The 12,865-nt window shown below is 48.8% G+C and overlaps 1 protein-coding gene and 1 long non-coding RNA gene across 5 annotated transcripts in view; one reads left to right on the forward strand and one right to left on the reverse strand.

The window, feature by feature from the left end:
* Positions 1-12,865, forward strand: part of Thsd4 (thrombospondin type 1 domain containing 4) — a 576,439-nt gene that overhangs the window by 80,248 nt on the left and 483,326 nt on the right. For all 4 annotated transcript variants that reach the window (XM_087199195.1, XM_087199194.1, XM_087199196.1 and 1 more), the window contains one exon: positions 4,552-4,910. In XM_087199195.1, the coding sequence (XP_087055321.1) occupies positions 4,552-4,910 (359 nt within the window). The remainder of the gene's footprint in view (positions 1-4,551; positions 4,911-12,865) is intronic.
* LOC110344108 (uncharacterized) lies at positions 2,063-4,617 on the reverse strand. The gene is made up of 3 exons (XR_002386407.2): positions 4,318-4,617; positions 4,107-4,223; positions 2,063-3,735 (listed from the first exon to the last, which is right to left on the reverse strand). It is a non-coding gene; the product is annotated as an uncharacterized LOC110344108 (long non-coding RNA).

The following is a 12,865-nucleotide window of genomic DNA, read 5'->3' on the forward strand; positions in this document are numbered from 1 at the left end:
ATAATGATGCAATAGAAATCTTTATATATAAATCTTTAAGTATGGTTTTGAGTGTACCTATAGGACAAACCACTAGAAGTTGGGTTGCTGAGCTGAAGTGCATACTCATTTGCAATTTTGTCAGAGATGGCAAAGTTCCCTTTAAAGAAGTTGCCCCAATTTAGATCCCCATCAACAGAGAACATTCTTGTCCTATCAGTGTTATCAAACTTGATAAGCTTTGCCAATATAATGGGTTTAAAATGGAATTCTGGTGTCCTGGTTTGTATTTATTTTATTATATGTTAGGTGAAACAGTTCTCACATATTGTTATTTATTTTCTTGTTGTATGTAGTAGTCTGCCCCAGCCGCTGTAACAAAAATCTCAGATGGGGTGGCTTCAGCAGCAGGAATTTATTTCACATAGTACTGGAGGCCAGAAAGTCCAACGTCAAGGTGCCAGTTGATTTGGTTTCCTGATGGGGACCCTCCTCCTGGGTTATAGAGGGCTGTTTGCTTCCTACGTCCTTACATGGTGATAGTGAGGGGTATTGGGGAAGAGATAGAGAGGGAGATGGGAGGAGAGGAGAACCTGGTTTCTGTTCCTCTTCTTAGGACACTGATTCCTCCATTGGGGTGCAACCCTCATTACCCCATCTAAATCTCATAACCCCCCAAAGGCCCCATCTGAAAATACCATGATCCTGAGTGTTAGAGCTTCAGCTCTGAATTTGGGAGGACACATCCTTCGATCCACAACACCCACAAACCACCTGTTCACACCCTTCTTCCTGTCTCTATTGACTCTTCCTTTTCTTACTGATTATTAGGATGTTTTATAAAAGAAAAAAACTAGCAGTCTAGGGTCCATTTTGGAAGCACCTCAGGTTTTCTGCTTCAGTCTTTACATGTCACATGTGGCCTGGGGTAGGGACAGTGTGTGGATGGGTTACAATGCTTGAGCTGCAATTATTTGTCTCATGATTTGCTCTTCGGTCTTATGTTTGTCACGGACTAAGAGAAATCCTGTTAGTCTTAATTTTAGAATTTATTTTCTCAAAACACTTGCAAGTTTCCCTACCTGGATCTTGCCTCGAAGAAAATGTGTTGACTATCGGGAAAAAGGAGAGAGGGAGTTACTAGGAGGACTGAGAAGGAGAGTGGTGGAGGGTCAATAGAATCAGGAGGTTAATGGCCCAGTCCTCCTCCCCTTACTTTTCCTCTGGTTCATTCTTTCTCCCTTCCTGTTTCCTTTCCTTTCCTTTCTGTTTTGCTGCCTCTTTCCCCCTTTGTTTCTGGCTGCATACTATAAAAATACAGTTCTGGTGTTTGCGGTTAGATTCCCACCATGGGGACCCTGCTGGAATTTCGAATCACTCACCATAATTGAACTATAAATTAGAGAATTCTTATGAATAGAATAGGATGGAATGTGGTTTCGTGTTTTCTTTCCCCAGGGACCCTGCTCCACTTGGCAAGAGAAAACTAAATTAGAGGAGGGATTGGTTCTAGGAAGTGGGGTTTTTAGTATAGCTGCATGTCTAATCCAAACATTACAGACGGTGTCTTAGTTAGCTTTGTTACTGAGAGGTCAGGAGGGGGAGGATAACTTGAATCCCAAATGTGCCAGAAACATATTTCCACCTTTCTCCATGTATCCCATTTATCCCCCCACTAGAACAACTATAAAAGTGGGTTTATTCCTACTCATTTTCACCTTGCAGTTTTCCACCAATAGCACAGGCAGGGATGTAATGTGCTGCAGAAAAATAAAACAAAACAACAATAAAAAATAATCCTATATATATCAGGGGTAAAGAGCTCAGTTTTAGTCCCGTCTATGCCTCCCACAGCCTGAAATCTTGGCAAGCTGTAGCCCTTAGGCCCTCAGTTTCTGTTCTGTAAAAGGAACAAAATAGTAACAACCTGCCAGGGCGGCTGGGAGGGCACTGGGGGGCTGCAGGGAATATGACCTAATACCAGGGCTGCCTCAGCTGTGGAGCTGGTCCGAAAACATAGGTTCTGTCTGCACAGAGCCTGACATGGAATATAGCATGGACTGCCAAGTGCTGGTCCCTTTCTTTCCTCCCTTGGCCCAAAAGCCCAACACACTCTATTATTTCAACAAACTACCGCAAACTCTGTTTACAAAAACAGAGATGCATTCCCTGTGCAGTTTGGGAGGCCAGACATTCAAATCAACATGTCACCAGAGCTGGGTTCTTTCTAAAATTCCTGCAGGAGAATCCTTCCTTGCCTCTGAACTTCTGTTGGCCCCAGACATTCCTTGGCTTGTGGGCACATCAGTGTATTCTCTGCTATGGTGGTCAGACTGCCTTCTTCTCACTCTCTGTGTCTTATAAGTTTATAAGGATTTAGGAGCCATGCCTGGTGGCACACACCTCTAATCCCAGCTCTCAGAAGCTGAGGCTGGAGGATCACCACAAGTTCAAGGCCAGCCTGGGTTACACAGTGAGTTCAAGGCTAGCCCGCACTGCATATCCAGACCCTGTCTCCAACAACAAGAACAAAAACAAAAAAAAGGATATAGGCACCACTGTATAATCTAGGATGATCTCATCGCAAGATCCTTAACTTAATTACATTTTGAAGGGCCCTTTTGCCAAACGTGGTCAGACTCGTAAGTTCTGGGAGTCAGTGTGTGGAAAGGCCCACCACCAACCCACTCAACATACTTCAGGTATAGACTTTTACAGATCAAGACCTGATAGGCATATTTTTCCCCCCAGCCATTCACCATTATTTTAGTATTAATAATCAGAGTAGGTCAGAGAGAAGAAAGAACATTGTGTTTGTTTTGTTTTATTATTATTTTTGTTTATTTGAGACAAGGTCTTGCTATGTAGTCCAGGCCGACCTTGAACTCACTATGTAACCCAGGCTGGCCTCAAATCGGCAGCGATCCTTCTGCCTTAGCCTCTTGAGTGCTGGGATTACAGGTGTGTACCACCATACCCCATCTTGTCTTGTTTTTACAAGCAGGTGATACACCTCTTTCTCAGAAGCCCACCATAACAGGGGTCTACAGGACAAGTTCACATGCCTGCTTGAGGTCATGGCAGCCTTGGGGACTGTGAGCAGCGGTCGCCCAGAATACACCTTCTTCTGTCTTGTGCTGGCTCTGACCCTATCTCCAGCTGGCTCCCCCCACATCACCTGTGACCTCGCTTAGCCTCTCTCCAAATGCAGCGCCCCAAGACTGGCTGTCTAGGGCGGCTGTAGACTGCCACCAACTTAGCTTGGGGGGGGGGGTGCCCATCCCTTCGGTGGATGCTTGCTTGATTCCTGGGTTGCTTGGGCTCTCTCACCTTCCTGCCCTGATCATTTCCGGAACCTTCCAGCACCCAGTGAAGCGATACAGGGTCACTCTGTGCACTACAGTGTCCTCGAAGGAAGGTGACATCAAGGTCTTGGACCTCTTGGGCCAAACAGTGCTGTCCCAAGCCAATGCTTAAAGAATAAAAGCGGAGATAATCTAGGGGCATTTTTGCACTGCAGTTAGAAGTCCATAGTTTGGTGGGAAAAAAAGGGTCCAAAGGAAAGTCACAGAGCTGCTCAGGGTCCCCGGGGAGGGTGGACATTGGAGGACAGGCTCAGGAGCCACTATCTCCTGGGGCGAGAGCAAAGGGACTAGATGTGCAGGCGACATCTGGGTGTAGACCTTGCTGTGGCGAAGTGCCCAGACCAGCTCACATGACGTCTTCGGAGCGGACACAGCACAGGGCTGTGGGCCTCTGTGAAAAGACCAGTTAAAGGAATGAAGGTGTGGGGTCTCTCTGGACAGAACTTGTAAACTTCCTGACACTTTCCACCTCTTCTGATTCACATGGAAGCAGGAAAATCACCATGGTGCTTAGTAACAAGTGCTTAGGGCCAAGCTCTCTGCTTTGGCACTAATGACCTCACCTAAGACTTCTCACTGGGTGCCAGTGCTTTCCTCCTTTCAAGGCCGCAGGCTCCAAAACTTCCCAGGCCCATTGCCAGGAAGTGGTGGCAGGAGTGTGACCGCAGAGACTCTGGCTGAAAACTGTGGTGTCCACTGCCTCTACCGCAGGGGGACACGGGGCTCACCTTCCCTGCAGGGCAAGAAGTTCAGCTCTCTGACCTGAGTTGGAGGATAAGGGGGCTCCAGTCTTCAGTGTCACAGCTCCAAAGTCAGGGCTACATTGGGACTTTTCTGGGTCCTAGGCTCTTCTGGCTTTGTGGGCCCCTTCATATGTACCTACATAGACAGATAAAGATGAAAATTCGATTTTATGGCCAAGTTAGTGTAAAGATGACTATAACCCTGGCTGATGGATAGTCACTGCAGTCACCTTGCTCTTTTGATTTTACTTTTTATCTTTTGAGACAGGGTCTCGCTATGCGGTCGAGGCAAGTCTTGGACTCTACATAGCCCAGACTGGCCTGGAAGCGATCCTCCTGCCTCAGCCTCCTGAGTGCTGGGATGGCGGGCGTGCTCTCCCACTGGTTCTAGCACAGCCCCTGTGCCTGCAATGCTCAGCCCTCCGTCGGGGTGCTGCTTCCCTAACCGTCCTCTGTCTCCGCAGGTCCCGCAGCGGATGGCGGCGGAGGGCGGCCCCGAGGACGGCGGTGGCGCCCCTGGCGTGTGGGGCTCTTGGGGGCCCTGGTCCGCCTGCTCGCGCAGCTGCAATGGCGGCGTCAAGGAGCAGACGCGCCCGTGCCTGCCCGGCTCCCCGGCGCGCGCCTTCGCAGTGTCCGGCCACGTGGTGTCGGCGGTGCGCGCGTCCGTGCCGCTGCACCGCCCCCGCGAGGAGCCGCGCGCGCCCGCCCGAGCCCGTGCCCACGCCCACGCCCACGCCCACGCCCACGCCAGCCCGGGCCCCGCGGCGCCGCGCGGGAGTCGGCACCCGCAGCCCCGGCCCCGCGCACCCACGGCCCAGAGAAGGTAGGCGCGTGCTGCTGTCCCTGACCCCATCCCAGTGCCTGCCCCGTCCCTTCCCCATCCTTGTCCCAAAGGCTGTTCGCTGCACCCGCTGCAGTCCCTGGAGTTCCTGGCTCCACCTGATGTGGCTTAAATCAGCAGCCCTTTGCCTCGGCCTGCCGCACCCACCCAAAGAAGCTGATTCTGAGAAGGCTCTTACGGGTGACAGGGGAGACCGGAATGGGGAGACGGGCTCCAGTGCTGCCCCGGTTGCCGGGAGGAGAGAGCCTTGGCAGGCTGTGTGGCTTTGAGCTGAGGATGGAAGACACAAAGACCCAAGTGCTGTTCTGTACAGTTGTGTGTCCTAAATGCTCCCAAGCTGTGGGTTTCAGGATGCTGTGAACATTTTTGTTTTGTTTTGGGACAGGGTCTCACCATGTAGTTCTGGCTTTTAACTCACTGTGTAGCCTAGGCTGGCCTCAAACTCACAGCAAACTTCCTGCCTCAGCCTCCCAAGTGATGGGATTTCAGGCATGCACTGACAGGCCTGGGTCAGGATTGTATGAACTCATAGCAAGCTCTATGTAGTCTTATAGAAAAAAGTTCTGCGAACTCTTCTAGAAAGTTGTACAAATTTCTAGAAAGTTCCTCCAAAGTATTTTGAGTGAATACGCTGCTTTGAGGGTATGTCTTAAAGACCTCAACATCTTTTAGAGTCAATAAAATATAAACTTCAGAAATGACATCATGATATCAAAATAGTTATATTACTCCTTAAAGCATAAATATGCCAAAGCAGGCAGTGTCCCTGGCAGATACAGAGGCTGTGAAGAGCTAATGGACAAATGAATGAAAAGATACTCACTGCTTACCCTGGATTCATTCAGCAGTATTTGCTGGGTGTGCTCCTTCCTAGGGCTCTGATAGACTCTGACAGAATTCTAACCCAAAACCAGTAACAACAACAAGTCAACCTGGACAAGGAGAACAAAAAGAGCAAGACCCGCCCCTGTACTTAAGACATGGGTACTTAGTTGTCCAGAGTGTTAATGCCCATGGGCCTAGGCCGGAGCATGTCCCACTTCCAGCTGACCAGGAGTGTGGTTGGCCGCTTGTTTCCCACCTTGGCCAGACAATGCACCAGAGTTGCTCTTAGCCCAGGGCTGTGGGTTGATTGGGAGGCTGAGGGAGGAAGACAGGGTCTTTCTGTGTAGTCCAGGCTGGCCTTAACCTCACTGTGGCCCAGGCTGGCCTCAAACTTGTGATCCTCCTGCCTCAACCTCTCGAGTGCTGGGATTATAGGCAGGCACCACCATGCCTGGCACCAAGGCATTTTAAAATTTTATTTTATTTTATCTTTTACCAGTGCACTTTAAAATTTAGAACTGTCCAGATTTTAGAGAGATAATTCAGGCCATATTCATGGATGGATGGCATTTTTTCTGTGGTACGGGCCAGCAATCCTTAATCCAAACACAATATTTCTGGCAGAAAATGTGAACAAAACATCTAGAATACCATTTACTTCCCTCATTGCCGGGACAAAACACCTTGACACTCACAATTTCAGAGTTTATTTTGACTCATAGTTTGTAGAGGTTTTAGTTCATAGTTGGCCGACACCAAGGCAAGATGGCATGGCAGAGGGTGTGGCGGAGGAGAGCTGCTCACTGGCGGACAGGAAGCAGAGAGAGGTCCAGGGAGGAGCCAGGAGGGAGATAAACCCTTCCAGGCCACGCCCCAGGGACCGATTTTTCTGACAGACTTCACCTCCTAACAGCCAATCAGCTGTGAGCCCCATAATCCATCACCTTCCAAAGCCCTGTGTAGTTGCTCCTGAGGGTCTTGGGAGACATCCAGATAAGAACTTGACACCTTAGGTCAGTGAAGGTCAAGTTTGCTGCCCAATGAGTTTTGTCACCAGACTGACCAAAACAGTAAAAAGATAAGGAAAGACAAAAACGTGGTTTTCAATCTCTTGATCGCAAAATCACAGAGCTGTAATCACTAAGGTTTATCGAATGTTTATTCTCTACCCAATACTGTTCTTGTCACTTTTCGCTGACAGCTCTAGGAAACAGATGTTAATATCATCCTCATTTGAGAAGAGGGGACATAGAGGCCTGGGGAATGGAGTCATGCAGCTAGTATGTGTCCAATGAGGACTCACACCCAGGCAGCCTTGGCCCTAAAGACCGATGACGCAGAAGTCGTCAGGAAGAATGGGGAGACCAAGGTGGATAAATGACCCCCCCCCAAATTCTGAGGCCATGGAAAAGCTGAGCTGCGAGGATGGCAGGGCTCCCTCCCAGCTCCCTGCAGTACTCAGCCTCCTGCAGGGCGCCAGCTGTGGGGTTGGAGGGCTGGGTTGGGGGCCCTGGCGGGAAAGGGGCGTCTCTGCAGCCTCTGCGGTTGCGAGCCTAGGAGAGCTACCCAGAGCAGGCTCTTGGGCTCACGCCTGCACTGCATGCATTCCAGCCTGTGCATTTTGGCAGGAGGACATTTTTTTCTTCTAACTTATTGACGAGGGGCCAGTTAGTGTTTACTGTGAGGTTCCTGCGGGTCTTTATCATGCTCTTGTAATTTGACAGTTTCAGATGAAACAATCCAAATATTAGCCTGGGGGCCCTGAGCTGCTGTCGGATGTCATGCACTTCCTGGCTGATGAAAATCACATTTGCTTAGATTTATCAGTCATTAGGCACTTGCTTAGTGTGTTAGACCCCAAAGAGAAACGTCAGCATGTTCCCCGGTTGGCTGTCTGCTCCACTTTGTTTCAGGTTTGAGGTTTGAGGCGAAGGCTGTTGGAGTTTAGATATTTAAGAAACCATTAGATTGTTGTGCTAGGCAACAGAGAACTTATTTGGAGCCAGATAACAAATAAAACGATTGGACCTTCCAACAAACATATATTAAGCATCTATTATGCTAGAAGGCCTGGGGACAGACAGAAAGGTAAGTGAAAATCGGGCTGTTACTGGTAGGCTGGAGCAGTTGTTTGCAAACTTTTTTAAATGTTTCTGTTAGTGCATGTTTGCAGTACATAGTGATTGCATTCATTGTGGGGAGTTGGTGCATGTACATACTTTTTTGTTAAGCATGAGAATCCTATCTGCAAATAAGCCTCAGGTGGAGGCTTGGCCTGTAACATGGATAGAAGCAGAGCTCTTCTGCCAGAAGCCTCAGAGGCACTGGTATAGAAAGCTGGAGTCTACACCCAAGTGGGACTGTGGTTTTCAGCTGTACCTGACCATTAGAATCCTCTGCCCATTTTTTCAAATATCCTGACGTCTACATTATACTCCCACCGACCTCAGAACTTGGGGCTCATCCTCAGACATCGATAGGATTCCAGTCCAGCTTATTTGAGTCTGGAGTTGTCTCTTTGGAACCTCAAGTTTCCATGGAAAAGAATTTGGGAATACAGTATCATCTAGTAGATGTTTCCAAGTCTGGTGAGCACATTCGAGAGCCTTTTGCGGTAGGATTGGATGCCTTGTTAAAAAGAAAGCTGCCAAGTCCTCATCACCTTTGATGCCCAGGGGAGACTCTGATTTGTACATTGGTGGTGTGTTCTAGGTAGCTTCATCTTAAACGATCCCTGTACAGCTCGGGGATGCGAAGCACTGCTCAGGAGGGTCAGATAGGACGTGCATGGTAACATCTTCTATGAACGGCAAAATGATGCAATAGTGGTGATAACAGCTACCATTTTAGCATGTCTGTAGTGGTGGGTGAGAGCTCAACCCAGAGGATGCTTCCCATGCTGCATGGTGGCAGAGGAGTGACCAGAGTGAAGGCAGAGGGGCAGCATGTAGCATGGAGAGTCAGGGAGGACCACACAGAGAGGCTAGGATTTGGACCCAGCCTTGGTGAATAAATAGAATTCGCCTAGCTCGGACTACGCCTGGGGACCTCTTGAGTCTACTTGCTTCCGTATCAGGCCTTTGTCTTCTTTCAGACACACACATACCCACTAGGACTCTCAACTCCAGAAGTCATGCCAGTCTTTATTGGAGCACTCCCAAGGAAAATTAAACTTCTCTGAGCCTCTGTGGGTTGATCTCTCAAATGAGAGAAATAATACTAGCTATCCTGCAGGGTTATTGTGGAAATACATGCTATAATATAGTACATTTGCATTGCTTGGTTGGTAGATGCTCAATAAAATGGAGCTTTAACTCCCATTATGGTGTTAGTGTGAGAGAGGTTTCAGCAGGACACCAGTGCAGCAGGCGGGGTCAGGTGAGAGCTGGGGCTTCACCCAAAGACAGGTAGCCATGAGGGAGGTATCCTCCAGGCAGGCACAGCTCTGGGTAGCACAGCCCGGGTGCAGCCGAGCAGGCCCAAGGGCCTGGGCTCCCTGGCCTGCTCCTTCTTGGTGTGGCTTGCTCAGAAAAGCCCTCCTCCAGTGGTGACATCCCCAGGCTGTTCAGTCAGGGCAGTGGCAGTCTGTAGGGGCTCTAGGCTGAGGGTTTCAGCCTGCAGGTCTTGGCCAGTGGATTCTACAATGGCCCTCAGCCAAGTTCTTCCTCACTGCACACCTGTTGGCTAATTTAATTAAACTTCCACCAAAACGAGATAGGAGAGCAGCAGCTATTCCTATTTGAGGGCTTCGGGTAACTGTCTGTTCATGCTGGTCCCCTGGCAGTAGGCTTCCTTCCCTTTGCTCACCTGCAATCGCCCCTTGTCCTGATCGTCCATCAAACACATGGACCAGCTGGAATCTGGGGAACAGGGTGCCCCATGAGTTTAATTCAGTAAAGTTGAAGGTGGGGAGAAATCATCTCCCAGCAGATGCTGCCAAATCACAACTTTCACCTCCTGGAGACACCTGTGGGTGCTGGGACATGAAAGTCCCAGCTGCAACAAAGGCCCCTGTTCCCACTATGTAGAGTGTGTCATATCCCTTGGGTGTTTGGGGCAGGAAGAGGTTGAGGAGGGTGGGCTTCCCAGAACCCCCAGAGAAGCAGAGCTGGCTTCCTGGTGGGAATGTCTGGAGCTCAGGAGCTCTTTTGCCCTGGCTGTGCAGACCCAGGCAGGGCCATTTTTGTGACCAGTTTTCCATTAGTGGGATTTGAAGTAGGGCTCTTTATTGTCACCTGGAACAGGAGCTGGTGCATGGTAGGTCAGAGTTCTGCTTCTGCAGCTGACAGGTTTGCATTCTCACCCTAACTCTGGCATTTTACTAGTCTTGTATCCTGATTTTGCTTGTCCCTAGTGGGGATAAGAATATACCTACTCAGCTCTGGCAGGCTGAGACAGGAGGACTGTCAGGTCAAGCCCACCCTGGGTAACTTAGTTTCTGGTGTCAAAATAAAATTTTTTTTAAAAAGGCTGAGAATGTAATGTAATGTGTGAAGACCCTGGGTTCAATCTCCAGTAGCAGAAAAAAAAATACACATACTCATTTGGTTGCTGTGAGTTGAGTAATTTCCATAGGTACTTAGCATGATGTGGCCACCTCATAAGCACCCAGGAAAGGTGGCTGAAGGCCTTCCATATGCTCAGTAACATTGGCAGTTGTTTTACATGCATCATTTTAATCTCATCCTCATTGCAGCCTGTATTTGTATTGTCCCCATTTATGGGTGACAAACTTAAGGGTCAGAGAATAAATGCCCATTTCAAGGTCACACAGAAGGCAAGCAGGAGAGTGAAGTTGACATGGAAAATGAAATCATTGTCTAGTACTGTATTTCCCCCCACAGATTTTCATGTTACCTAGTAACTCTGACACTGACTCCATCCTGTGCTCCATCCTGAGATGCTAGCCATGCAGAGCCATCACACTGTTTGTAAGGCTTCGTTGAGATGATGTGGGCATCACTGTTCTGTTTTGGTTTGAGGCCTGTGGATATTCCTAGAGTATTTGCTGTGTACCAGGCACAGTGCTGGCCACAGACAGTTAGGCAGGTGAAAGGCGTGGCTTTCAGGGATGTCAGTGACCCATGAGGAAGCAGCCTACAAGTAACCACCTCATGGCTCATGCTGAACGTGCTACTGGCACATGGCCAGAGGGCCGTGGGACTCAATCTTGGAAAAGTTAAAGTATTTTCATAGTAATGGGTACTTCTTTGAAGGGCAAGTTTGCATTTTCAGGTGGAAGAGCAAGAAAGGTGCTGGCAAAGATTTGATGTGGATGGGGATGGCAGTGGTTTGGTCACACAAGAGGACCAAGAAAGGTTTCTTGTCTTCATGGGGCTCTTGCTAGTGAGGGAGGAGGAAGACAAGCAAACACATTTACAAGACCAAGGGCCCAGGCCCTACGAAGAGTAAAAAGGAGTAGAGGGGAAGACGGGAGGACTGGGGGATCCTCACAGGGGACTGATGAGCTGGGTTCTGCAGAAGGATTTTAGCAACACCCCAGAGTGAGGAAGGCATTGCCCCAAAGCATATGCAAGGGTGGAGAGCCAGAGGTGTGGATGAATCTGCCATGCTCAGGACGCTGTAAGAGGTCTGGTGGGGTGGGGACCCAGGGTGTCCTAAGGGGCTTGAACTGGACATCCTTTGAGAAAGACAAGCCCTGTAAACATACTGCCAACTGATTTCCATTGGAAAGTGAGACGATGCGCCATGTCCAGTCCATCTGAATTTCTCCTTAATGCCCCTGTGACATTAAATCACAGTTGTTGGCTGTGCCCGCCTCCCCGCCCCCCATCGGTCTCAAGGAGCCAGTGTTAATTAGCTGGGGAGCTAAGGCTTGCTTCTGAAGTTTTAGAACAGGAGTATTCGTTTCCTGTCAGTGTTGGAACACTTACCACAAACTTAAATTGCTTAAGACAACACACATTTATTCTCTTACAGTTCTGGAAGTCAGATGTCTGAAGTCAAGGTGTTGGCAAGATTACATTTCTTCTGAGGGCTTCAGGGAAGAACCTTTTCCTTTCCTTTTCCAGCTGCTCCAGGTTGCCTGCATTCCTTGGCTGGTGGGCCTTCATCCCATCATTCCAACCTCCTGCTTCTGTTGTGTCATCTTTTACTATCATCCACCTATCTCATTCTTATAAAGACCCTTGTGATTAACGTTGTACCCATTCTCATAATCCAGAACAATCACCTCCTCTCAAGACCTTAACTTAATCGTAACTGTAAACCCCCGTATACAGTGCTGCTGCTAGGCTCCAGGGATCCCAATGTGATGGCTTTGGGAAGGAGGGAGGCATTATCAGCCTGTCATAGCACAGAACTTGCATTGGAGAATTTCCAAGTCCTGGGACAGTTTCTGTGCTGGCAGAACCACTACCACTTTCCTGTGTTTCATTGCCCTGGTTGTTTGTAGAAATAGGCACCTGTTTTCCAGAAAAATGAAGAAGAGGAAAACCCATGCATTCCCCACTGGACCTTTAAGTGCTCTTAATTTTGACCATAAGGAAATTAAGAGTAATAGATTCCCAAGGCAGCTGGTATGGGATAAGGATCTCTGTGTCCCAAGTTCGGAATTCGGTTCTCTGCTCTCATGAATGCTTTGATCCCAGGCAAGTCATTTCATCTCTCTGGGCCTTGTTTTCCACATTGTAAAATTAAGGGCCCCTCTCCCAGGCATTAAGGTCTCTTGCTCTCTGTTGAAGTGTTACTGAGTCCAATAGCTGTTTTAAATGTCCCCACCATCACTTTTGTCTTCCAGTGTCATGGGAAGAGAAGGTGGCTGGGTGACCCAGCTCTGACACATTTCACACATCCTCTGCAATGCGATGGTTGCTGCTCTCACTAGATGCTCTTTAAATCCCTCTCCTCAGGCTTCTGACTCATAACATGAATTTTCCCTAAAAGTGTCCTTCACACGTCTGACCTCCTTTTGTTGCTCCTCTGTGGGCTTCAGCCCTCTCCATTAGCAGGACTCCCATTTCTTATCTTGCAGAGACCCCAGGCTAGGAGTCATCAGGTCCCACTTCCTGTCTCAGCCCCATCGTGTGCTAACTGGATGACCTAGGGGAATCACTTAATGTAATCTATAAAACATGGATAATTATACGTCC

The sequence above is a fragment of the Heterocephalus glaber genome, unplaced genomic scaffold (assembly GCF_053883595.1).
Source record: "Heterocephalus glaber isolate CG9 unplaced genomic scaffold, H.glaber_assembly_v1.0 deba00001689, whole genome shotgun sequence".
NCBI lineage: Eukaryota > Metazoa > Chordata > Mammalia > Rodentia > Bathyergidae > Heterocephalus > Heterocephalus glaber.